Source organism: Accipiter gentilis, chromosome 12 (genome assembly GCF_929443795.1).
Source record: "Accipiter gentilis chromosome 12, bAccGen1.1, whole genome shotgun sequence".
Classification (NCBI taxonomy): Eukaryota; Metazoa; Chordata; class Aves; order Accipitriformes; family Accipitridae; genus Astur; species Astur gentilis.
Genome location: NC_064891.1, coordinates 3,068,255 through 3,096,052, shown reverse-complemented (window position 1 = coordinate 3,096,052; position 27,798 = coordinate 3,068,255). Strand labels below are relative to the sequence as shown.

Sequence of the window (27,798 nt, the reverse complement as noted above, 5' to 3'; positions counted from 1 at the left end):
CTCTCTGCAGATTTGGCCTTGTGGTCTGGTTCTGTCCTCAAGATGCTGATGATTCTGGGCTCTTTATCCTTCTAGTATATTCAGAAACTGCTCTGGAGGTTATGGGGTTCCACTGGTCTCTTGAGACTTCTTACTGGACTCACTAGTTTTACTAGTTTCTTTCCTTGGGCCCAGTCCCTTGGTGCTTGTGGTGAAGACAACACGTTGTACATGCTAGTGGAGCTTGCAGCAGTAGCAAGAGCAGTTCTTTACAGGTGCAAGAGCACACTTGAGTGAGAATATTTCTGTTGAGTCACTGTGATGCAGTGTACTGTTAGCATCTTCACCTCGATCTTGTCTGCAATACACCCACGATGCATCCAAGATCTAACACATGGGAGACACGTAGGGAGTTCAGTTCAGTCATCAGTCTTGAAAGATACGTGCTATCAGCAAAAAGAGACAAGCGAGTTTCTTGTAGCGAATGTCAGATTTGTATTGATCTTTGTCAAATTTTGCCCTGGAATAATACTGAGTTGCCTAATGAGACTTTGATTAGATTAATTGCCTAATGAGACTATCTCCCTAGGCTTCCTCTGTAGCCAGTGGAAAGAAGTAAACTTCTTTAAAGAGAGAAAACAGAAATTAGGTTCCTTGTAATGTATTGAGCCAGTTCCACATTTTTAGGCTAGATGCTGCCTGTTACCTTTTTAAAGGTGCATACCTTTTTCCATTGATTAGAGAGAGAACATGCAGAGATGAGACGTTTAAACCAAAGCTTGTCTTTGTAACTACACTGCTGTTTCATCTTAGGATGTTGCTCATGGATGATGAAGGTGAATATGTCAGGATTCAAGCCATTTGCTGTGTTAGTATGAGAACATAAAGCATATTTTGAAAAGAATTGTCTTCTCCAAAAGAAAGAAAACTCTAAAGACAGTAGTATGCACAGGAACACATGTATGTAAGAGTTAATGGAAGCACAATACTGCAAATTTCTGACAAGGAAAAGCAAAACAATTTTTAAAGATTACATTTGTATGGGCAGTTTGGAAATTTCTAAATGTATTAGTAGAGTTAAGAACAAACAAAATAAATTAGAAGAATCTGAGTGCAACAGCTAAATCTCTATGACTCAAACTCCCAAGTGTCTATTAGAATAATTTTTAGTTTACTCATCACTTCATTCAGGAAATTTTAAAAATTAACTCTGCATACTTTTTGGTGTAGAATGCAGAGTTGCAGTTTGGAATTGCAACTGGCATTCCTAAGTTAAACCAAAGCATACTTTTTAAAAGCTGCATAGTTGTTGCCTCAACTGATCTCTACTCCTAAGATGGTGTAAAAAAGACGTAACAGTTTTTGTAAGCTACAGGGCCTGTGCGTAAGAGGGGTGGAATCACATCATTCCACTGCAGAAGACTGAGAAATGCAGAGTTCACTGGAGGTGAAAACACAAGGGCTCTTGTGGCTGTATATGAATGCAGCCAGCCCTGCAGTTGTGACACACATTGAAATAAATGCTCATGTAGCAAAAGAGGCTGTGAAAGCAAGGCTCGACACTTAACAAATCACTAATGCATTTTTTAGAAGACCCAAATACGTCAGAATTATGGATGTAGATTTTTATTTAAACTAAGTTTCACCATCTGGTTTCAGCCATGTATTTCATCAGATCTTGATCTTTTCAAGGTAGTTCAGGATTGTGGTCCAGACACAAAGATTGTGAGCAACAGTTCAAATACCCTTTTCTGATGTGTTAATGGATGCAGTCTTAAATTGCTGAAACTGTGACCATCTGTATCAACAAAGATTTGATAGGAGGAGGAAAGAACTTGCAGCACTGAACTTAAGGCATTGGGCTTAGCCAGGTGGTTGGCCAAGCAGCCAGAGATTCTCAGAACGCAATTCAGAGCTCTGGAGAAGGCTGTCTGAAGCCTGCTTGGCAAGGCCTGTCTTATTATCTGCTACAGGCAGCCCCTAGAGAGACTAGCTGCAGTAATTATCAGCAGGTGGTTGAAGCAAACACTCCGCTCTCTGTTGTGTATGGGGTGTTTCTCTGGGACATGGAAAGAAGGCTTAGCATCCAGCTTGTCAGCAATTACACTGCTGAAGCAAGAAGATCTGAGACTTTTCTGTCAGAAATTCACACTCGTGTCTAAAATCAACGTCGGAGTCTGTGTAGTTAATGCACAGTGTCAGAGAAGATAAAGCCCATCTGCTGATAGTGAAGGATTACTTTCCACAAGGTATTTTTAGTGACGTTTTAGCTATTCAAACATATTATCTCCTACTCCATAACTGAAGCTATTTAACAATTGAATAAATCTCACTGTTGGGCCACTTTCCAGACATTTAGACTTAATTTTAATTCTCTCAATCTCATCCTATTTTTCTAAGTCACGTTCTCTGTAATTTATCTCATCTCCTAAACTTTGAACCCTTATTACTTTTATCTTATCCACCACTTCCCCTGCTTCCTTACTTGCTGTTTGACAAACTGCACTGGTGTTTTTCTAATGAAAGGTTATCTTGTGCTTTCTGTATTTCTAATGAATAGAAGAGGGGAGAAAATGGCTATTTGCATTCCTTGTAATGAAGTGTGATGTAACATATAGGAAAATGTAAAGGGCAAGGTCAAACAGCTCAAAAAAGAAAAATGTGATGGTTTGAGATTTAGTGCACTGTTTTCTTTCAACTTGGGTTGTTCAGATTTATTGTGATGGAAGCCAAAGGTCAAGTATACAGAGAAATACAGCCTTTGAGGAACAACAAGCATGAACGTATAGGAACATAAATAGTTGTCTCTTCTGTCACTGGGCTAATCTGTGTGGAGTATTAACACTTGCAGTGTGGTTACTTTTGGAGGAAGTTATTGTCCATTGACCTGAATTTCAGCTCCTGTAGAGCTGTAGCCTTAGTTATGGCCTGCTGTGTGTCTCTGTTCTGCTCTCACAGCTTGTGCTGAAGAGGAAGGAGAGGACTAGCTAGGTTTTCTCTCCTCCTCTCTGCTCTTTTGGACCTGGGTATCAGAGGGGCTGCTGCACTCACCCTGTCCTTCAGTTGGGATGATAAGAGACATGACGTCTACCAGTTACAGAGTAAGCAGAGGATCCATTTGCACCCCTTTTTGCAGCTTGTTCTCAAAGAATGATCTGTGTGGTCTCCATCATTCAAGCCCTCACTAACCTGTGTTTCATTCCAGCAGAGATGAAGCATGTTGTGAGGGATTGCTCGATGCCCCCAAAGTGTCTGGCAAATGCAAGTATCCAGTTAAAATGCTAGAGTTAGGTGAAGTTATTTCTGTATGATGACTACGTAATGCAAGTTACCTGAAGGGTTGTACAAGAAAGCATTAGATATGGAGAAAAGGTAGATAGTCTTTAGGTATGGAGAAAATGTAGATTGTCTGTAGGGTAGCTGTACATATTTCAGAGACTCAGAAATATTTCCAATGTGTTGTTGAATTCGTAAGAATTAAAATCTGATCTAAAGTTCTGCATGAATGTCTTAGCTTGGTTTCTAGCAGCCTTGGAACCTACACAGATTGGGTGTATGAAGCTGAAGTGAAAGCAGAGGGGCTGAACTAGAATTCCTCAGTGAGTAATACTGGCCTTTGAAACGTCATGTGAATGGACTTTGTTTTCAGGCAGTGCAGTCCCAAACCTGCATCAGTCTTAAAACCAAATGTGCTTCCAGGATTGGGGTCAAAGTGAGTACTGAAAATTGTTGTTCTAACATTCAGTATTGCAAATCGGAGCATGCAGTATAACCTTTCTGACAAGGTTTGTATAAATTCTAAATGCTGCATTTGCCAGCAGGGTAAAGGAGTTGTTTTTCATAAGAATTCAGTATGCTTCACCCTATGATGCAAGTTTAAAGCATGAAGTGTAATATAAGAAGGCCATAAATGTTCTCATCTCTAATCGTATTAAATACTCGTGAGTGCTTGCCTCCTCTTTAGGAAGTCCATAAGGGACTATATTGCTGAGCCTTTCTGTGATATATTTTAATGTTTTCTTGTCCTGTTTATTTTCTGTTGTGTACTCAGCTTTGTCATCTGGAGTCCATTGAATGGCCTATATGTAAAATAAACTGAAGATTGCTATGGATGGATTGCTCTCTTCATAAGTGGAGGGGTGTTCTGGCCGAATTCCATCTCAAGTCTTCCGTTCTCCTAGTGAACACCCACCCCTTAAATTTTCAGTTGAGAAAGTTTCTCTTTTATGATGCATTGAGTGTCAGGTGTTATAATATTTCCAATTTAATCTCTTGAATGAAATAGTGATTATTTCAATAGGAAATGCTCTGTGTTTTGGGTTGCTTGGTGGGTTTTTTGTTTGTATTTTGTTTTGGGGTTTGGTTGGAAAAACTCCATGAAAATAATTTACTGCTCTGGGTTGAAAATATTCGTTCTTCTGATCTTGATTGAGGATTGGCAAGAAAGCGTACACACAGAATTGATGTGGCAGATCAGTTTCACAGGAAAACCTACCATCATAGAATGTCATGAGTTGGAAGGGGCCCGCAAAGCTCAACTCCTGTCTGGACACAGGGCAACCTAAAAGTTAAGCCATGTGTCTAAGAATGTTGTCCAAATGCTGCTTGAACACCAACAGCCTTGGGGCCATGACCACTTCCCTGGGGACCTTGTTCCAGTGCTCGGCCACCCTCTTAGTGAAGAACTTTTTCCGAATATGTGCAAAGCAAAATGGTGTTTGAGCTCAACAATACAGCTCAAATACAATCACAGGGAGCATTTTTGAGGAGCCTCTGTTTAAATATGTTTGGAGATAAACAATGTACTTTGTGAGTGGGTGTTAGGCTATGGACTGCCCTTTGCCCCATTTTGTGTAGGTCGCACTTTCAAAGATGCCTACTATTGCTGCAATTTCCTGATGAAAAATGGAGCTTTTGCTGGAGCAAAAGATTTTGCATATAAATGAAGCCAGTCAGTAAAGACTTTGTAGGAGCATAGTCTTAACTGCTTTGCATTACCTGCATTAGCTGCATTTTGCATTAAGCATGTAGTGCAAGTAATGTAGACAGATGGAATTACCAAGTTGATTTAGGCTCCTAAATCTGATGTTACAGAAAATAATCTGGACCAAATTTTAAAAGGTAGGCAGTTAGATACCTCATGGAATTCTCCTGTGCCTCAGAAGCGACGACACTTCTGTAAAATCTCAGTAGTGATATATGTCATTGCATTTGGTCCAAACTGGTGAGACATAAGTCTGTAAATGATGCAGAGCATGTAAATGAGTCACATACACCAAGGTGAACACCTGCCCTAACGTAGTGTTGCTGTATGTTTAGCTACCTGTTAGCTTCTGATCTTGCAGCAGAGTCTGCAGACACGAATGTTTGCCTGTTGTCAGCTGCACTAGTTTGTGGTCCAGTGTGTTAAGACAAATAGCTTTCATCAGCTGAAGTACAGGACTGCATTGTGGCCATGAGGTCACATAGGCACAGTAACGTCTGTCTAGAGGGACAGAGCAGATGGCCTGAAGTTGTACCCTCTTAAGATTACTCCAGCTGTGCTCCAAAATCTTCATTTGTGCTTGTTGAGGGGCTCATGGGCATCTGAGGTACTAGTGAAAATGTTTTGTGAGGGCTGCAGAAACAAAAAACCCATGTAGTGTTCCCAGTCCTCTGAGTCCCTTCATTTTTTGGGGGATCCCCTAGGAGAATGGTAAGGTGGCTTTGTGGTGCTCCCCTACAAAAGGTACTGTACGTACAGCAAAAGTAGCAGTCTGCAGAGCATGTAGCCCTCAGTGGTTTGTAAATTATGATTATGGTGCTGTCATTCCATGTAAGCTACTTCTGCAAAGCCACTTAAGGAAATGTTAATGTGCATTCTTCGTCTCAGACAGGGTGGGGTCGAACACCCTTGGGAATTTGCAGTGAGACACACTGTTTCACGTGGAAATCGCTGGTTCTCAGTTGTGACAGGGAGCTGTCAGCAGTTGTTGCTTGGGGAAATGAGTTCAGTGATCTCAGTCCAGCTCATTGGAGGCAGATGACTACATCTCAAGTCCTCCTGGCCCTCGTTTCCACTTGAAGCAAGTTTCTCAGGTGTGGTGGATGGTGACAGAACCTTGTAGTGATGCCTGTCTTGTGCCGGATGCAGTCAAGTTTGGATGTGTTACTGCACCACAGTAGAGTCTGGAGATTCGCTGCCTCATAAGTCCATTCTGTGTTTAGCCTGTTACAGCTTGTTTACAGGGACCCTGAGGTAAATTCATTTAACTAACGCATGAAATGTAATTCTTTCACCATGAGTTAATCTGACCTCAGGTCACTTTAGGTCTGAATAAGAGTTGTGACACAGGGCTTTGATGTGGTTTAACTTGTTTGAGACTAGCTTTCTTGAGCATCCATGGAAGGAGACACACTGTTGGCTTAAAGTGGTCTGGAAGAACCCAAAGAACAAGTGAGCATGGGACTACATGGATATGACTGGCATGGAGCTGCGGTGGGTGGGCCAGGGGCCAGGCATGCTGGTAGGACATTGTGCAGAAGCGTGAAATACTGCTGGGTGTCATATTTTGAAATGAAGGGCTAACAACTTGATTCTATTCCCAAGTAATGTTTTAACTTTGAGAACTACTGCTTTTTCTGTTTTAAAGTGGCTTCACCAATAATTTCAATCTGTAATATCCTGTAAAACTTGTGGTACTAATGCACCTTTGCCCTCAGCCCTGCTTGACTGAGTCAGATGCTGTTAATGCTGGTACCTTGTTGAGACAAAGCACATTTTTCCCAAATACTTAATGTGGAGCCACTGCACTTCGTGCTCAGATGACTCTGAGCATCTTTCTGGGAAGGGCAGGTTGTCTGAGGAATCTAAGGGGGGACATGCTAGAGAATTTGCTTCTGTCACTGCCTATGCGATATATCTGTTCATGACTTTGCAAGCTGCTGTGAGAACTCAGTGGGAGTTTTCCAGCTCAAATCTCTTAAGATAGACCTGAACTCATCAACATTTTTTCTTCTAGAAATTACCACAGAAATTACAGGTTTATGCCTCCCTTCTAGAAAATGTGTTTCTGGTAGTGAAGCTGATGTTCTGCTGCTGTTTCTGGTGCTGCTACTGAAGCAGTTGGTACATACGTGGCTATAAGGGGATCAAGTCCTGCTGTTGAGGATTTTGTAACTGGAGTAAGGTGTGCATCTAACTCTAAAAGCGACAGAGTTATAATGCCTAATTAACATGCAAATTAGATGTAAAGGAACCATGACTATGAACACAGTTTTACTGTAATGTTTTAACAAGGTCTTCACAAAAGAATATGAAAAATTTCCAAGGAGTAGGGTGTGGATCATGAAAGTGGTAGTGTGAGAGAATACTTTCTCATAGGACTGGTTTTTTTCTAGTGAGTTGAAGTGAAATTTGTAGATACCATGACTTTTCAGACAAAGAAAAGCTCAAGTAAGATACTCTTTTTGTTTTTTACACACATTTTCAGAAAAGTCTAGTCAGGCTGGTTGATCGTGCAGTGTGGGAACAGATGGGTTTTAACTTGTATAAATATGCAGGGTAGTGCGTGTTCATAATCTAAATTTATATGCTGAGCTGAAGATGTATTGCAAGGAAAAGGTCACCATGGATAGCTCAAAGAGTATAATAGTCCTTGCCATCATGAAGGTGTAATAACAGCAATTAAAGGGAAAAAAAAAAAAAAAAAAAAAGAGACAAACTTGATAAAATATGCCTGTTTAAGTGGCAGAGAGATGGCAATGGATAAAGTATGTTACACTGCCATTAAAATAAAACAGTTATTGCTTGGTTACATTCAGAGAGGGGTGATAAAAAAGACCAAAGCCATGAGCTTTAGCCTTGTGTTCTGCATATGCATCTCACCATACACATATAGAATTGTTCAGAGTGAGATGTTGGACTTTTCAGAGATTTGATTTAATAAAATCTAACTGACAAAGGAATGTGGGGAAGGGAGGGCAAAAAAGCTATGGAATTGTGCAGAAATTAAATATTGTTTGTGTGCTTTGTGGAAACTTTATGGCCTGGACTGTTTTTCAACCAGGAAGAGTTTTTTGGTGTTAGCTGTTGCCGGTAGGGGGATATTGACTGTAGTTTCCAGCAGATGTAGTTTAGGTGAAGGTTCTGCTTTAAAACTCATTGAAGCTATCTGGAGTCTTTATTTTGACTTGAAATTGCTCTAGTATATTTTCAGTCCATTTCCTAGGAATGAGGTTCATAGGGGTGCCAGGCTTATTTAAGTGGTACCCTGTTTTGGAGAAACACATCAGGAAGGTAACAGTCAGGATTTGCCTGCATTATCAAGCAAGCTCTGCACCATCCCAACTCTGGAGCACATCATTTAGCATGGGAAGAGGGGTTTCCTTAAATCGGGATGGTTGCATGGGCCTATTGCATACATAAACTTTCTTTTATTCAGGCTAGTTACTATCTTTTAGTGAATATGTGACATTCTTTAAAGTGAATTGGCCCAAGCATACATGCACATCCATCAATAGAAGTCCCATTTTTTCTTTATTTAGTCTGAAACCAGGTTCCACACTAATGAAATGAATCAGCTGAAACTGACCCATTTTACAGTTGGCAATGTTCTGCAGTATAAAATAATCCAATTCCTTTAAACTTCAGGTCCTGCGACTCTAGCATGTGTTGAATGTGGAAATGACAGCAGTAAAGATTCTCTTCTGGAGTTTACAAAGATGTGTTCTGCTGCAGTGGGATCCTCTCCCTGTTGATATGTAGATATACTGCAGAGAGTAAAATATTGAGAAGGATCAGTAGCATGCAACCCCTACAAGAAGGGACTTTTTGATGGCAAATTTCTGGGAGCATCTGCTTTCAGAGCCTTCATGTTGAAATGCACATCTGGCCCCAATAAAATACAGTTACAGTTTTATAGTAGATAGTTATCTGTAAATCTTAATTTGCTGGTTATAGTAAACAATGGTTTACTTTCAATTTACATCCCTGTAAAATAGCTCAGATGGCATTTATTTAACTTTTGGGGGTTTGGGTTGTTTTTTCCTCTTGTACAGCCACTAGTTGTCCTCAGCCAAAAAATACTTGAAACTTCTTTTGTTTCTGGTTTTTGCTCCCCTACTTCTTCCCTTTAAATCTTCCATGTGTTTTCTGTACCTCCTGATCTGCAGTCTCTGCCACTTCATAAGGTCCTTTGAAAATTCACATCCATGCAGCCACTTTGTGGATTATTGAGAGGAGAGTGCATCTGCTGGAAATCCTGTGCAATGGGAATCACTGAATGACTGGAGAAGTGTTTTAAATGCTGAAGAAGGTTCTTCAGAGATCTTACTTCTGAATTAACAAAATGGAATTTAAGTCAGTTTTGGGCACCAAAGTCCAATAAACATGCAGAAAGCCTACATTCCAGCAGATGATCATTAGATGCTTCAATGAATTGTGTGCTCTGTTGTGAGTAATACGCATTTTTTACCACATGACAGAGTTGTGTGAAACGCATAAGGAAGGAAAAGGAGCATTGACTGGAATACACCACTTCTTCCAAGTCAGTATCTTGCCTTTTCGTTTGTGTGTGCCTTTAAGGTCTGTGGCAAGCAATTCCTGGGTGCCCAGGGGCCTTTTTCAAGAGAGCAAGAAGTTGCTTCTTCTGCAGCCAAGTAGTTGGTTATTATCCCAGAAAGTGGAGGTTAGGAACCTCTTTTTATATGAATCTTTTAGGCTGTTCTGCAGTAAGCAGCCTCCATCTCCATCTTTTAAAAAGCCCTGTGAGTTATGAGCCTAATTCCAAAAGAAATATCAACTCAAAACTTAGATTCAGAAATCTGGTGTACAGTATAGGGTTACCTGAAGCTGCAAAGATCTTGCTTAACTTTTATTTTTAGTGTTCTGTTCAGCATGTGGGTTTTCTTAATTTTTTGACTCATCCTTCTTGTATACCTTTGAGGTTATCACAAACCACTTTTTGGAGGAATCTGACTCTTCCCATTAACAGTTCAGAGCATTTAAATGCTTCATGCTGTCTGTGTTGCAGTCATTAACCCAACTTTAGCCAAGCTGGTGGCATGTCATTTGGTGGTTGTCTCAATGAGATCTCTGCCTAGGTACTGTGAAGTAGATTGTTTGACCAACAGATATGATATTTAATATTGGTAAGAAAAACTGCAAACAAACCGTGATAGTTGTTACCACCATAGACACAATCCTCCTTTCAAAGTTTCCTGTGTCTGCTAGCCAGCCTGGATCCATGACTGAAATGTTACAGAGACCCTGTGCAGAAACTTTTGTACCTATAACACTCTGTTTTGTGTTCTGTCCAATTTTAGCGTGCCCTCTGGATTTGAAGGTATAAAAGAACAGGAGATCTGCAACAAGATAATGACAAAAATGCTAGAAAATTACAATACCTTGTTTGAATTGGAGGGCTTGAAGAAAGATGAAGAAAAGCCTGTATGTGAAGAGCTAGCAAGAATTATTTTGGTAAAAGTGAGTATCTCTAATATTTTATTTTTTTATAGCAAATCAATGATGCAGGGTTATTGCAGGCTTCAATTCAGAAATCTTCTAGCTAAGTGGGAGGTAGGCACTGTTGTAATAATGCTCTGTGTTACTGATTGGTATACAGTTTACAGATCAATTCTGCTGATTAGGCTAATTTTCATTACTAGTCTGGAAGTTGATTCTGTTAAATATCTTTATTCTTTGTTAGCTATTCACTGTTACTTATTTAGGAAATATATTCACTGTTTTTAAATGAGGAGGCAGAATAATTCTAGGAAATATTCAAGCTTTCTGACATGCCAGTCATTTATGGTGTACATCAGTGATGAACTTTCACACTTTAGGACAGTATGAGGTCCCTAGCCTTTGCCACTATGAAGTCTGCTTGTCTCGAACACGTACCTGAATTTAAAAATCATGTGTTCTGACTTAGAACAGCTATTTCCAAGCGCGCTTGAAGAGGAGCATTAAATAGTAGTTACTATTTGAAGAAAGTATATTGAAGCTGTTAAAGAAAAGTGATATAATTAAAGTTTTATATCTTTGGTGGGAAGAGGGCATATGTGTAAAATCAAAGGATTCTGAAGTTCAGAAAAACTTGACAAAAGTAAGTAGGGCAGCCAAAAGTGCCTTGTTCTGGCTTGTGCCATCTCTACTACAGGAAGCAACCTCAAGTCTGTGCAGAAATGGTCGTGAGGATGGTTTGCAACTGCCTTATTCCCTTTTGTGTGTTAGCTGTGCAGATAATTACTCCTTTCCAAGGTGTGAGCTTTTGAGTTTGAGAGGGTTGAACTACATGCCTTCTCTTGGTAGGGTTTTGTGAGCATCCTTTGATAAAATCACTGTAGCCTTCACTGGCTGGAATGGAAGTTGTCGGAAAATAAGTTATAAAAATATAGTGTCTTTGACCTTGAGAGAACAAGAAGTTTGGTGTGAGCCCAAGTTCTGCCAGTTAAGTGAAATCAGCTGAAAACACCTTTGCCTTTGCAGTGTACCGCAGGAGGGTCTGTTGAATCTGAACTACAGGGCAGTCTGTATGAGTTGGACCCAGCTGCCTTTAGAAGGGTTGGTTGTTTTCTCATGCGGTGTATCAGTGAGGAAGTCTTTAGCTGTTTAGTCTTTTAGCTGTTACTAACATTCACCTAAAATGCTTCTGTGGAAGGAGATAGAATGACTGGTGACTTGCAGTGTCCTCCCTAATATGTGTTACTGAAGTCACAGTAACTTCTGGGTAATGGAAATGATCTGCCTAGCAAATGAGAGTGAAGTTTAGCAGCTGATGGTCATTTCAGTAACAAAAACAAGTTAAGAAGAACGTAATTGTAAAAAGACACAGTACTTTAAAGAGCCCAGAAGAAAGACTTCAGATATGTCTCCATCTCCTTCAAGCCTCCACCAGCTGCAAAAGGCAGGGTGGTCTTTTACTTCCAAGGACTTGTTACTTATTAGTAATTGGGAATGCACAAGGGTGGAGACCTGGGAGATTTCCCACAGCAGTTCAGAGATCTGAGCTATCAAAGTACATGTTGACAGCCAGAATTACTCCAACAAAATAGCCTGAAAGATAACCGTTACTCAAGTGAGATGAAAACTGTTGCCCATCTCTGCCTCAGGAGACAGGTGACTGCCTGAGAGGAATGAGCCATGCCTAAAGACACAAGGGCTTACATTGTGTTTGTGTCTTTGGACCTTGTTGATAGCTTTCAAATTCTGCTGGCAGTCAGCTGCAAAAATTTGACCTTGTTCCTTGTCCATTTAGTTTGGGTGGGAAGTTTTCTAGCTTAACCAAGACAAATACTGAAACACAAGAAATAGAAGCATCTAACTTCATATAGCAAAGCTACATAAGAAGTGCTTGTTGAAGTTTGTCGGGTGGCTCTTTGAAAGGTTGCTTTATACCATTCCCAAAGGTTACTTTTCCTACATCCTAGCAGATATCCCCTCTCCTAGCCAATTTGTGTAATAAATTAGAGATGGTGCACTCGAAGAGAAAACCAGGTGGTGATAAATGAGATTCCGTAGAGAAAAGAGATTGCCAGTTTACTAATGTGTGAACTGTTACATACAGTAGGAGCTAGCTGATCTGTGTCATAAAAGAACAAATGCCTTAGAGAATTATTTGGCATGACCTTGACCTGGGTCATAGTGTCCAGAAAATAGCAAGCCATTTGTAAGCAAAGTTACTGCTTCTTGAAAAGCCACTGATGAATTCATATCTACAGGTAGCTGGAGAGAGATTTACCAAGTAATCCTGTTGGAAGGAGTGAAAAATGTAGGATGCTGTCATGGTTTAAGCCCAGCCAATAACAAGGCACCACGAAGCCACTCACTCACTCACTCCTCCCCCCCAGCCCTGGTGGGATGAGGAGAAGAAAATATAAGGAAATGCTTGTGGGTCGAGACAAGGACAGAGAGGGATCATTCACCAATTATGGTCGGGGCAAAAACCAGACTCAACTTGGGGAAAACCCAAAATCAATTTAATTTACTACAAATGAAATCAAAACAAGGGTAATGAGAAGTAAAACCAAATCTTAAAACACCTTCCCCACCCCCACCCCACTTCCCGGCTCAGCCCTGCTCCCGGTTCTCTCTACCTCCTCCCCTCAGTGGTGCAGGGGGACGGGGAATGGGGGTTGCGGTCAATTCATCACACCTTGTCTCTGCCGCTCCTTCCTCCTCGGGGGAGGACTCTTCACTCTTCCCCTGCTCCAGCGTGGGGTCCCTCCCACGGGAGACAGCCCTTCACGAACTTCTCTGGCATGGGTCCTTTCCGCAGGCCAATCTTCAGTCACAAACTGCTTCGGCGCGAGCTTTCCCACAGAGTCATGGCCATCTTGGGGGTCATCCCCCTGCTCTGGCGTGGGGTCCTCCCTGGGCTGCAAGTGGGCATCTGCTCCCCCGCTCCTCTCCGTGGGCTTGGGGGACACAGCCTGCCGTCTCACTAGGGGCTGCAGGGGCATCCCCTCCTCCGGTGCTCCTCCTTCCCTCCTTCTTCACTGACCTCAGTATCTCCATAGCTGTTCCTCTCACATTCCGATCTCCTCCCCCACTGCAGGTTCCCCTTCTTAAATCTGTTCTCCCAGAGGTGCTACCACTGTCACTGATGGGCTCAGCCTTGGCCAGAGGTGGGTCCGACTTGGAGCCAGGGAAGCTTCTAGTAGCTTCTCACAGGATCTACCCCTGCAGCCCCCTCCCCAACTACCAAAACCCTGCCACACAAACCCAAAACAGATGCTCAGGACAGCACTCTCATGAACTGAGGCCCTGCTGATTTCAAGGGTGTTGCATTTAAGCATGAACCATGGTGGAATGGGGGAGCGGACAGCAAGGAAAGGGAAGAAAATTAGGACCTGTCCTTTACCAAATTCAGCTGCATTTATCTAGATGGCTTTTTTAGCTTTTACGTTGTGAGCAGCAAGAGCGTGAGGAGGGGAGATTTAGATGATCTCATTCACTTCCTTCTGGGCTATTTCTGCCATCCCATCCCCCAAATCACTCCCTATATTGCCAGTATTGTTTCACCCTGAGTCACTACGCTGCTACCTTTCCCATGATTGCCTTCACTCTCAATCCTTTCTCACTTTTCCATGTTTACATTTTTCTCCCAAATTCCCACAGCCCTGTCCCACTATTCTTCCTGTATTCAAATTTGATAGCCCTTCATTCCCACTCCAGAGAAGAGGCTGGCAGTCTGTAGTAAAGTGCAAAAGCTCCAGCACTCTTGATACATAGCCTTCCATCACCTCTAGTCACTGTGCACATATGCTGTAGCCTCTCTGAAGCCCATATTTCTTTGCCATCCTTTCTTTTATGTTCTTGAATGTGGAGATAACTTTTCCTCTAGGTTAGTACAGTGCTTGTGGTAATGTGGCCTGCCTTTTGTGTTCTCCTGGGTGTGTAGTTTGGGGCTAGGGCTTATTGAGACACTTTTTCTAGACAAGTATTAATGCCTCCTTTTGGTTGGAATGCTGCTGCTAGCCTTACCCAAAGGTAGGGTTCCCAAAATGGGGGTGGAGGTACTTATAAGAAGAAATTAGTTTTTACATTGTGTTAAGAGATTAACCCCATGATGGACAAAGCCATTGGTGCTGATCCAGGTGTTTCTTGATTAAGAGGTTGGAAAGAGCACCTATAAGCATGAAACTTCTTATACAGGGAGAAGAATGCCACAAATTTGCAGAAAGACTAACTTGAATCAAAATTTGAAACCTAATGACAATGGCTTAAAAAAAATAAGGAAAGACAGCAAAAAGTACAACATTGAACAGTGCGCTTCTTTCAGTGCTCTAGCTAAGCCTTTCTAGCTTACTGCATTACAAAATTAGCCCTGCTTTTTATCTCTTTTTCATGGCTTCAGGCTCTTACTTTAGTGCTGAAATCTCAACTGGAAAAACAGGAACCTACCTTTAGTTAGTGTCTAAATGTATTGTGAGAATACTATTTCTCCCTGCAGTCTTGGGTTGTTCTTGAGATGGCTTAGATGCCTGTTGCTTCACATCATCCACTCATAATAATTTTTTTTTTAAGTCAACATTAACACTGAATCATTAATTTTGAGCAAATACCTGGAAACAGGGGAGTTGTGGCTCATACCATCCCATCCCAATATGGTAATGTACCTCCTCTGATGTGCTTGCTCAGCCATGTTTACTATCTTCCTGAACTTCCATGACTTCTGACCCTTCATGGGCTGGATATCTTAAGATTTTCCCACACTTCGGTCATAAAATCAGTGGATTCTTAAAAGCAGGACATACTGTTCTTTTAAAATGAAAACAAGAAGATGGGGATAATTCAGCATTCAGATAAAGTCATGAAAGCATCAAGCTTCGATTTGAGCAGTGTATTGGAAAGGAAAAACAGCTGAAACGGAGCAAGTTGCATCTTGTCTACCATGTTGGTCATAGCTAGGGGAAATCCCCAATGCTACAGACTTCCAGAAGGTGTAAGAGCATTTCAATCAGGTACAGATTGTAGCAGCTTAAAGAACATCTGTTTTAAGGAAGCCAAAAGTTAATAAATTTGAGAGATGGGAAAAAGAGACATGATTCTGTAGGGCTGTTGGTAGTTGGAACTACCATTCTTGCTGCGTATGTGCACTGAGGAGGCACAGGTACACCTTCTCACCAGCTATAATTCTTCTTTCAAAGATCGGTCAGTCATTGGGAAAGACAAGTTGTACCAGGTAGAGGGATTTCTTAGCTTGCTTTCTCAGTGTATCGCAATTCGGAAAGTAAGGGAGCTGGAAATCTCTGCAAGCTGCTTTCCAGTCCCTGCTTTGTTCCCAGGACTGTAAAGCCTCGTCTTGCTCATTACTCAGGCATATGGTAGGATTATAGTTAGAAATGGTGGGGAGTTTTTCTTCGGAAACCTCTTATGTTAAGAAAAAAAGTGCAATTTTAACAAAATAGAAGATTTATCTCAGCATAGTTTCTATTTCAATGGGAAATTGAACTGTCAGGTTCCTGATGCCTTGCCTGGAAGGAATTCATTAGTTTCTCACTCCACCTTGTAGAATGAGATGTGTATGATCTTCCAGGCAGGTGGCCAGCAGGTGCAAGTATAAAATGTACTTTCTTCAGAAATATATATATATTTGGAAATTCCTTCCCATAAAAGAATTATGGGCTTTTTTTTTTTTTTTTTTAATTCCAAAATAAGTTGGGTTTGTTGGGGTTTACAGGTCTCATTTGCAGCCAGCTATTATTGCAATCCTTAAGACTTTTATCCAAGCCTCAGTTTAGTTTCATAACCCAGTGAAGGTCTGGAATAGTCTTAGTCTGTTGATCATTAGGCTCTGCTAGTTAGAAATGGGTGGAGAAGTGGGTTGAGTGTTCTCATTAGCTACCTACTCTGTGTTCAGATTGTCAGGATCATAAATAGCTATTTTTTATTAGGCAGTGTTACATGTGAACAATTAATTCTCTGACTGTATATCTGCATGCTTTGCATTTACCACATTATAAGTGTCAGGGCATTATAATAAAATATTGTTTATGTTTTGCTTTGGAACACAATTCCTAGTGTGTATAGATAAGGTCCTGATAGATTTTTTTTGTGGCACTAAGCTCGAGTGATAACTCATGTAATGAAAGATTAGTCTGTCTTGAGTTGCAGTATTGCCAATTTTATCATCTTCTTGAATAAATAGGTTTACCAAACCCACAGTCACAACAAAAATAGTAATTCTGAAGGAGGACCTTTCACTTTCAAAGATCTTAAAGTGCTGTTCAGACTGCAGCTGCATATAGTCCTATGTTGTATAGCTAGCCAGTGGTGTATTGTTACAACTGTAATGAAATGTGACCTTTGAATAATAGTGATTAGGCTTCTCTGATGATCAAAGATAAGCAGCAAAGAGGATTTTATTTAGTTCAAGTGGCAAGGGAAGTCTGGGCAGGCAAACTATTATGAGACTCACTTATGGGAGATTTCTGGAATTACCCCTTCCACTGGTTTCAGGTGAAACATGCCATCTTTAGTAGTATGATGTTCAGCACAGTACTGTCTTCACATAAAACCTACAACCTATTACCTAGTCATGCAAGGTTACAAGATTTCCCCACCACCACCACCTTTTCCCTCTAATGACTTCTTGACAGAGCACTTCTAGTTTTAAGAGCCAGTCAACTCAGAGCACATAAATGTTTGCACTGGAACACAAGCACTGGCATGATGAGGATGTAATGCTGTTCCTGACTTGATTACGTATTTGGGGCAGGAATGCAAAAGGCTTTTCCCTTTCTTCCCCTGCTGGGTGGTAGAATACATGGCCCTGTTCACCTGATGCAGAAGAGAAAGCAAGTCCATTTATAAAATTAAAATTATAACATGAAATTTAAATTAAAAATCAAAGTTACAAACTCAAGTAAAATTATAAATGTGGAATTTCAACATTGTGAATATAATGTAGGTGCATTCTGATGACCTCTGAACAAGGAGATTCACTTCCTGAAGAGCTGCAGAAAGTGGTCTCTTGCTGGCTTTTGCAAAAACTTAATAGTTTCAAAACAACCCTTTTATTTTAGATGCAATTAACTTCTTGCATTTTTATCCTGTTTGTTTCCAGTCTTCTAACAAAAGTTGCCACTTCAACTGGGAGGATTAGTTGGCAAAATAGTTCTTTGTACTTTAAATGGCAGCAAAAACACATGCACTGTGTTCTGCAAGCCTGCTGTTAGATTTCTAAAGAGGCAAGCGATCCACCGTGTGTAGCTGCATCTGTTGGTGCTTGGTGTGTGTAAAGTGTGCGGTGCCCAACCCAGCCAGGCAAACCCCTAAGTGCGTTTTTTATGTCAAGGAGAGTGCTCCAGCTGACTTTGGTGGCACTATTTTAAAGTAGAGTGCTTGCTTGCTCCTTCCAATTGAACACTGAGACCAGATCATTCAGCCCTTGGTAGGTTTTGAGCCTTTCATTCTTGAAGAGAGGTAGGAAAGGTGAGATGGTCAAAAAATTCTCTACCTTGGCTTGACTATGCTCCCTTTACAGTCAGTTGTAAAGCTCCATCTCCACGGAAAGGCACGATCTTTTGGATTATTTCCCCAGATGAGTAAAGCAAGATCTTCATTAATAAATGTTTCTTTCCCTTCCTCAGCTGTTTTCACTTACATACCTTAGTATGATGATCTTGTCCCTCGACAAGATCCAGGAGAAACTGCTGAAAATTCACCAACTCCATGGCTGAGTGGGCTCCCCCTAAATAAGTCACCCTTCCCTGCCATTGCAGTACTCTGGCCCCATGGTTATATATTCAGCAGGCAGGAGAACAATCCCTCATTTACATCAGGAAAAAAGGCATCTGCTTCTAATCCATGTTATGCTGCCCTGGCTAAGCCTGCAGGGTCTAGATAGTTTCCTTTATTCTTCTTTCATGTCTGGGACCATTTTAGCATCGTGTTAATGGTCGGCTTTCAGTACTGGATTAATTCTTTCCCATCAGGAGGCAGCAGGAACCTATCTCCTTTGAAAATCCGTTCTGAAGGTCTCAACAAACGTTTCCATTTCGTTCAGTATCCCCTTATTTGGGCAAGTAACACCAGTTTTCTCCTGCCTGGGCCACGGAGCCCCCAAGGGCAGGAGCGGGTTCACATGGGAGATGTGAAGGTGGGTGGAAAGTGCGTGAGGAGAAGGAGCACCTGTGGAAATCTGTCTCCGATTTTCTGTTTAGTATTTCTTCAGCTAGAATTCACTTTGCAGTTGTCCACTAGTAAGCAGATGGGCATGTTTATAGTAAGGGTATATAGTGATTCAGCCAGAATGACATTTTAACATGCAAGCTGACAGGAAGTGAGCAATATGAGATTTGTAGGGGAAAGTTTATAAGCCTCCAAACCCTTCACCTATAGCAGATTCAATCTGGAGTGAGGATGACAGTTATGTTTAGGCTGTGATTCAGAAAAGCAAGCAAAAAATCAGATGATCCCAAACAATTCCTTGTGTAATTTTGAAATAGCTTTCCAGTGCTTCTAGCTTTGCTGGTTTTGATAATTCTGTATATGTTTTAGTAAAACAGAATGTTTCTGCTCTTGAAGTTAATTAAAGCATTCACAAGATTATAAATCTGTCACTTGTGGTGTTACTAAATGCAATCCTGAATATTTATACAAATATGTTAATACTAAACTCTATAAAGTAATAAATTATTATGCTGATATTTCTTTAGCTAGAATTTCATCAACAATGTTTTCATTTTAACACATTATGAGAATAAAATTGCTAAGCTTTAGCACATTTAAAGGAAACAGGGGCATATAACAAACATCTCTTTCTATCCTGCTGTCCATATTTCTTGTATACTATAAACTTTTGAACCCAGATGGCAAAGTTTGCAGTTGAGATGCTTAGAAACTTTGCTTTTACTCTCTCACAATTTTTTCATTAAACAAATGCCCAGTGATATTATTGCCCCATGATAATACCACATAGCCAAAATGTAGAGAAAATAAGATCCATATGTGTATGTGTGTCCTGGTCTGTATTTGCACATGTTTTACTTGAAATGTTTTTCATTCATTGTCTCTTGTTGTTTTGTTTGGGGTTGTTTTTTGGGAGGGTGGAGTGAGGGGGTGTCATCATGATTTAGCATTTGGGAGCAGTCCATCTCAGTCAGTACAACAACATCTTTCAAAAGGGAAGAATCAAAGTCAACACCAAGAAACAAGGTACAGTAAAATATGCATATGAGCCCCTGCTCTAGCCAGATGTTGCTGAGCATCCTGTCTGTACCCATGGGGAGAAAAGGAGGTTAGCAGGGGGACGAGAATTTTTCAACTGAGATAGATCTCTCAGTTCTCCTGTTCAGATTCCCCAATGTTTATTCCATTTCTCATTAATTAGTCATTCGGTTAATCAGGTTACACAAAATGATCATCATTATTCCCTCTGTATAAATCGGCAGTCAGTGCTGTCTTTATTACAAGGACATATTGCAGGCAGTCAGAACTGGTCCAAAGTGAAGAAGTGCAAGACATTTTTCAGCCTGTGGGGGTTTAATTCTCTGACTTCTGCCATTAATTTCATCTGTAGTACTTTCAAGGTGGGAGCTTCAGAAGGGCTCCGCGCTGAATTAATTCATTTTCCCATTATAAGAGTAGTGAAACGCTCACTGACTTCAGTATAAGTCCTATGTGTTTTTTAAAAGCCCTCCTTTGAGTGCTATGAAGATCACAGTTTGTTCAGAAGAAGCCGGTTGGTACATCCTGGTGTACGTGCGACATGCAGTGCTTTGCATGGTTTCTGGTGCCCCAAAACTTACTTGTAATAAACAGGGCTCAGGGCAGTCTAAGAGCAACAGGAGTACGTGATGCAAAGGACACAAGGGGCCAGACGCTCTGTATGTGTCTGAATATGTATGCCCTTGAAAATCTGATATATCCAGCAGATCCCAACAGCATTTGACCTTAATTACCACCAGTGAACATCTCAGTTTCACTATTAAGAAAGGGGTCTGTTCTCTGCATGCTGGAAATCTTACACTAGTAACTAGAACAATATAGAGACACTTAGGACTCCCTAATTTACTGCAACATCAGATACTTCTTTTAAAAGTAACGTTGCTGAATTCCATGTGTGAAACTTTTTTCCTTTGTGAGTACTTTGATTTTTAGATCAGAAATGCAATTCAGCTTTTCTAAGACTAAGTTTAAGCAACTGTAACATGAGATGCAGGTCTGGAGAGCCTGGGTTTCTCCCATAGCTAGGTCATGTCTTTCTTTTAGATCATACTTTTTCTATTTATGAATAACATTACAGTAAATAGATAAATCAGACTCCAGTTTTCAAAATTGCAAGGGAGAATAAAATGTTCCCCTGGAACTGATCTTAGCTCTGTTGTTACTGAACACACACACACACACATTAGGTACACCCAGCAAGATAGCCATGTTGTTGTGTCACTTCATAAAGGTTTGATTTGGTTTTTTAATCTTAAATTCTGCTGCAGGCTCCTTGTTTGTACCTCAGCCACAAGAAGCTGAGTTGTGGTCATTAACCTATTGCATGACAGCTTAACCCTGCCAGCTAATATATGATGGGCACTTACAGATTGTGGGGATGGGCATGGAAGATGAATGTTTTCACTCAGTGAAGTCTTTGTAACCTTTTACAAGTTCTGGAATTATATTTGATCCCAGCATTACCAGTTTAACTTTTTGCAGCATTCAGTAACTGGTCCTCCTGGATGGTTGGAGACACATTTTTCTTTTCCTCCTAGAAAATACCATGATGTTCCACAGATGTAGTTGCCAGCATTGAGATATATCATAGGATTGTTACTATGTTTGTCATTTCCTTTTTTATATTGCAGTCCTCTCTAAAAATAATGGATTTCCACATCTCTCTCTTGCTTTCATATCACAATTCATGACCTTTGTACTTGTTTCATGGCAATAATTGCAGTAGGTTAAGGTTGTACTCAAGTGAAACAGAGTAACCTTTAGCTGTTTATTAAGAGATACGGTCTCAGGTAAAAGGTCATATATAAAAATAGTCTTGGGAGAACAAAAGGAAATGAAAGGGGAACTGAATAGGGTATTAGTTTCATATTGAAAAGCAGTGATGCGTTTTTTTGCAAACTGTGAGATTTTGCTTTTTATTACTTCTGTCTGAAACAGCTTAGCTGAATTCTGGTTATTAAAGTATAGTGTAAATGATAGCGAGATAGAACAGCAGATATACATGGAGTCAGCTTTACTCTTCCTTCTATATGCCAATAGCAATCAAAGCAAAAATCCCACATATAAATACTAGCTGTTTCAATCTTTGTTACGTGGTTTGTTTATATAAGAGAACATTTAACAGCTTTGCTAGCGTTGTTCCCCTTCTAACAAGGATGTTTTCATCGCTTTCTAGGTACAAAATGGAAAGGATTCCCAATACATTGCAAAGATATTGATTTTTTTAATTGCTGTTCATGTTAAATCATTGTCTGTATTTTTCCTGAAGGTACCTGTGCCACTGAATGATGACTCTGTGAACTGATATCTGAATAAAAAGGAGTTATTCCATCCAGTTAACATTCATGAAAATACCTGTGACCACATGAATTAGAAAACGCCTTTGAAAATCCCCATGCCATTGGCTACACAATTTTAGTCTTAAAAATACAGATTATTTGATACTTTGCGTGTCTTGCAGAGCCTTAATCAGCCATGAGCTATTCTGCATGATCACAGAGGGAAAAAGTTTACATATTTTCTTCACCTTGTGAGTAGGAGGAAGAGCAGCTCTGTAATTGCTGTGGCCCTTGTGCTTCTGCTTTGGCACCCTTGACAGTGCTGCTGCATATCACATCTGCACTGCTGTGCTCCAGGGAACTTTGTGCACGGGACAGCATTGGTTTGGGTAATATTCACTGCTTCAACGTCAAATGAAGGGAGAGCCAGGAACTCTGAAATTCACTGTTTCTTCTGCACTACTCCATGGACAACACCATTGTGCACTTTTGTTGTAGCCTAGGGAAAAATTGCAGGTATGACCCTGCCAACATCTACCTGAAGCAAAGGCTGTATTGCACTGTTACACAGGGTGCTGCTGAGAGAAACAGAGTATTCCCAATTCTGTGGTGTACAGCTGGCTGACCCAGTAAAGAGTCAGCTGTTGCAGGCTGTCCCAGTGCAATCAGCTAATGCATCATTTCTGCAATCATTTGCAGCATTGAATTCACTGAATAATCCTCTTAATGGTTGCTCATCCTACATAAGAGTGGCTGTACTGGGTCAGACTTGGGATCCATCTAGCCTAGCTAGCATCCTGCCTCCCACACTGGCCATAAGCGGATGTCCAGGGAGGAGTAAGAATAGGGCAGCAAGGTGTTTCCTTCAGTTACTCTACCAATTCGTGACTATTCTCAGGCTTTCCTGGTGTTGGTGTGGTTTGTGTATTTAGTGATGTCCAAAGTAATTGTATTGTGTGCTCCTCACATGTGTAAGCTTTTTGCTTCCAACATGTCATCTGCCAAAGAGTGCTGCAAATTGCTTCCTCTCATATGAAGCACTGACTCCTTTTGTTTGTTATAAACATGGCTTTTACTAGTGTCATTTGAAGGTCACCTGTTTTTTTCTTTCTTTTTTCTTTTTTTTTTTTTTTTTAACTGAAGGAGATAGTGAACAGTCCATCTTCTCTCCACCACCCATGACTTTGTGTATCTCTGTCAAATCCTCCCTATAAGCCACCATGATTTTTTTTTTCTAATGAAAAATTAGTACTGACATTTGCAGCCTTAATCACTGCACTGACAACAACTGTTTTTTTCTGTCAAAGCTCCTGCATAGAGTCAGTGAGCAAACAATCATGTGTAATAGCTCTTCTCTTTCGGGGCACAAGGCCAAATACTTTGATGCAGTAAATTGGATGACATTTTGGTGAAGTTCAGTGTTCCACCTTCTTTATATCAGAAGGTAATCTGACTCCTTGTTGCTGTAAAATAACTAATCTGCGTCTTAGTTAAGAAAAAGCTTTGCATTGATAAAGTTAGAGTTTGTTTTAATTAAGGTCTTCTTCTAGGTATTAACAGCTAACAAAATAGATCTGATGCTTTCTAGCAGCATTTAAAACTTGAACTGAAAATCCCGCAGGCCAGTTTCCTCTGATTATGCAGTTTGTGAGGCCAAAAAGAGATTAATTACTGAATGAAGTAGGAAAGAGAGGGTAAGCACAACAGTAATAATGAGATTGTTACAAAGATGACTTGGAATACCAAATTATCAACAAGTAAGTTTATCTCTATCATTAAAATAGAGCAGAGTGTATAACCATTGTTTTTCCTGACTTTTTTCTTAATTCCTTCCTGGGGCAATTGTAATCAGATGCATTTAAACTCTTGTGTTACGGTGTGGTAGTGTGCTGCAAATACAAAAGACTGTAAATTCACTGTGCAATTCAATATCTCTCAGACTACAGTTGACTAAGGCTGTAACTTAACTATTTTTATGCCCATTCAACAATTTGTTGAAAAGGATAAAAGCATCGGTAGTATTCTGTTCAGTTGGAACTCTGCATCCCAGCCAGATAACGGTGCAAGGTGCAAGTATGCTGTATGAATCCCTCATACTTAGTAATGGCAATGGATAAAGGAACCAGTACAGTTTATTCTGTTTGAAGAAAAGGTATAATGGAATAACTAAAGCTGAACTACTGTAGCAAGTATTTTCTCATTCCATTGAAATGTACCGAAAATTTGCCAAGGTTCTCATCAAGAGCCAGTAGTGCTAGCTGTTCAGGATGTGAGAGATGAGGTCTCTGTGTGCTATGGTCTTTCTCAGTCTTCTCTGCTGATGTTAGTCATGTCCCTAAAATTAATTCAAGTATGTAATTGAAAATAAATACGTAATTGAACACTCACCCTTCCACCAATAATCCAGGTCAGTCTGTCTGTCCAAAGAGATAAACATAAAGAGAAGTAAATGCAGGAAGAGCAACTGAGTAAGAGACTTGCCAAGTATCTTATACCCTGCCCATGATTTAGTCTCTCCTTTAAGGATGCCCTTGACCTATTGTGTTTCTTCATTCATGTGGGAGGAAGCTGGGAGCTGGAGTACTCAACCACCTGTCTTTATTAGCATCAGCGCTTCTTGACGTGAAAGGATTATTCTCTTGAAGAATAAATAGGTCAGAGTATTCTAGGGATGTTCTAATCTTTCCTAATCATTGAGGTCTCCATAGTTAATTGGTTTAAAGCTTTTATTGAGGTGGAGTCTCATGCATTGTAAAATCTGCATTTTGTATGACTTGCAAAGTATCTGCCAAGAGAGAGAAAAATTTCTTTACCAACACAATAGCATTCCTAAGGAAGAGGACCTGTTCCTTGGGCCAGTATATTTCATCTGATCTAGGTGTAAGAACGCTGGGCTGGAATTTGAATGAAGTGAGTTCTTTTCTGTTTTGGGGGGTATGAACAAGTCAGCCGTGCTCTGTAGTGGTTTTTGATAATTATTAGCATTTTGTAGCAGAGTCTTACCTAAGAATCTTATTTGAGGGTCAGAAAGCACTGCTATGTTAACCTAGAGCTAAAAGATGGTCTCAGGCATGCCTGAGGAAGCTTACAGACTTGTTAAGCTGTTTGAGCAATATGAAGTATTTTGCAGTTGTGGTACAATTGTAATACATCTCATGGAAAATAACAGGCCATGATTTAGAATGAGCCAATGGAAGTTATTATTATAGTGTAAGGTTAGGAAGATCTGCAAGTCTGATAGAACCTCAAACACAGTTCAAGCCAAGAATCCACTGTTGTCAATGTTTTATTCTTACATATTTGCTATATTAGCAGATGTAGGAGATGACTAGAACTTTGCTTTGTGCTGACATGCTTCTGATTGGACCATTTGCCAATAAATATTGCCTATCAAAGGTAGGAAATTAAATGAATAGTCTCTGGCTTTCCCCATGATCTTCTCAATTCTTGCTCAGAAATCATTAAAGAAACTTGGTTCAAAACCTGGGTTTTGATAGTGACCTGTACAGATACTGACTATTTACTTTGGCACGAATACTCTTGATAGTAGAAAATTTCCCTTAGTAAGTGGGGCTTGATGGTGGGACTTGATGCCATGATGAGCAGGTACTCTAGTTTGGGCAGGTTTTCGAGAGGGCTACATCATTCAGAGTTGATAGGTGGGAGGTGGTAGTTTTTCCAGGTGGGATTGTCTTTTTGGGGGGTATGGGGTGGAGAGGTGGTCGTTGGCATCTATTGACAGTAAGCAGGACTTGGGTAATTTTTCAGATGTAAACAGTTAGGTTACACTCATTGTTAAGCACACACAGTTGAGCAAAACAAAGCTTGAGCTTGTTTTGTATCCAGTATGCTGTACTGGAGATTTTTTTCTTCATATGAGAATGGAAAGTATGCAATTGCTAATAAGCCTTACTCCTCACAGCATTCTCTGGAGGTCCGTAATAGTTTAGAAGAGTGATGCTTGGGTATTACTTCTGCATGGGATGCATGCTAGTCATTTTATGGCTCCAAGCTGATTTATGCCAGCTGTATAGTAGCCATGTCATTGACTTTAAACGAAATCAGGCTTTAAAGCACAACAGATTTTCCCCCATACTTTCACAAATTTCACAAGCAACACTAAAAATGAATAAATAGAAATCTCAAAGAATTCTCAAGCTTCAGTAATTCAGAGATGCACAGAAATTCATATAGGTAATTACGTAATAAAATTAATTTTTATGAAGTACAAAAGTTGGTGTAATTGCATAATCTTTCTTATCAGAAACACAGATAGACATCTGTTCTTTAAGTCTTTGCAAATATGACTTAACTAAATTTTGACATTTTTAGTACTCCATGTGGAATGCAGGTGCCTGAGTTCAAATACTCACATTTGAAAACTATGACTTAGGTTTATCGTTTGAATCCCAATACCAGAGAGTGTTCTGAGAGCATCCAGGTCAGATTTCTGAAGATGTACAGTTATTTAATGTCTGCTAGTAGAGTTAGGAGTCAGTATATCTATAATAAAGATATCTTAAATGACTTAATTTTTTTTAGCTGCACATTCACAGGATGTTTAGAAAACAAAATATATTCAAAAATATGCTTAGTTACTGAAGTGTGACATATTATTGGAAATGAACACAAGGTCTTTCTGTTTTCTGGATTTTAAAAGGTAACATCAAGCAGACTGCCAGTCTTTCAGGAGCTAATATGTAAGAATAAAACATCAACAACAGTGGATTCTCGGCTTGAACTGTGTTTGAGGTTCTGGTTTTGCTTTGTTTGTTCTGAATTTTCCAAGTAGCCTAGGAACCTGGGCAGCCTGAAAATGTGACTGTTAGGCCTGCCTGATACCTTCTAGTAGCTTTTGTGTTTCAACTTGCATCCTTTTTTTTAATGGTGGTGAGTTTTTCCCCTTGTCTTAATTAACATAAAGATATGCTGTAAAGTTAGAGGAAACAGCCAGTTTGTAGGAGGAGTGGTACAGTCTTGTGCTAATGATTGCCTTGTGAAAACCAGCATGTATTGGAAGACAATAGGGAGGGGATGGGAGATTTGCAAGTGTTGGAATAAACTGTAAATACAATCTTTTTTTAGAGAACCACAAAAATATACTTGTGTACACCCTGCCCAGTGCAAATAAGATCTCTTGCCACAGCCTGCATTGAGCAGACTGGTGGAGGTTAATGTTTAATAGGTTCGTAGCTAGAGCTGCTTGCTGTGTTTCAGTATACAGATCTCCTGTTCCTTTGGAAGCATTATTTTGTGTAAACTAAATGCATTTTTTTACTGAAACACATCAATCTACATGTGCTGTTACAGAATCTATGATGGAGCAGTTAATAGTGTGCTATGAAAGGGTTTTCTGCTTTTAGCTCACACCCTTCTGTTCTCATTTTTCATCTCCATTCAACCTAATGAAAGCAATTATTGTAGTGCATGATTCCTGCAATCACTGACTGCTGTGTGCTCATGTATTCAGTCAGCGGCAAGCCTGGTCCTACGCTAACTACAGGAATGTTAATTTCTAACTTTTGCTAGCAAGTGACAGAAGAATCTGATCTAACACACCTACATGACTCACTCGAGTAATTTGTCTGCAATGACTTGTACTTAAAATTAGAGGTATACTTATAATGAAGATACAATGCCATGAAAATGGGAGATGGAAAAGACCTGCGAGATCAACTTGAAGATCCTGTTACAGTACAGAATGTATTTTCTGATTCTTTTTCTAGTTCAGAGGTGAATGCTCCAAGAACAGGAAGTTTAAAACCCTTTTTTTTGCCAGATTGTTACACAGTCTAGTGGAATTTCTAGTGCAGTCTCAGCTTATCTGTATTACCCAGTGTTGATTCAGAGGGCCATTAAAAAAGTACTAGTTGAGTTCAGGCA

The 27,798-nt window shown here is 40.2% G+C and overlaps 1 protein-coding gene across 8 annotated transcripts in view; it reads left to right on the top strand.

Annotated features, from left to right (window-relative positions):
- The window catches only part of FAM13A (family with sequence similarity 13 member A), a 167,474-nt gene that overhangs the window by 48,459 nt on the left and 91,217 nt on the right, over positions 1 to 27,798 (top strand). For 7 of the 8 annotated variants that reach the window (XM_049815117.1, XM_049815119.1, XM_049815122.1 and 4 more), the window contains exon 5: positions 10,285 to 10,444. In XM_049815117.1, coding sequence (XP_049671074.1) covers positions 10,285 to 10,444 — 160 coding nt within the window. Of the gene's footprint in view, positions 1 to 10,284; positions 10,445 to 24,721; positions 24,826 to 27,798 lie in introns of those variants that run through there. The other variant, XM_049815123.1, reaches the window with a different exon arrangement.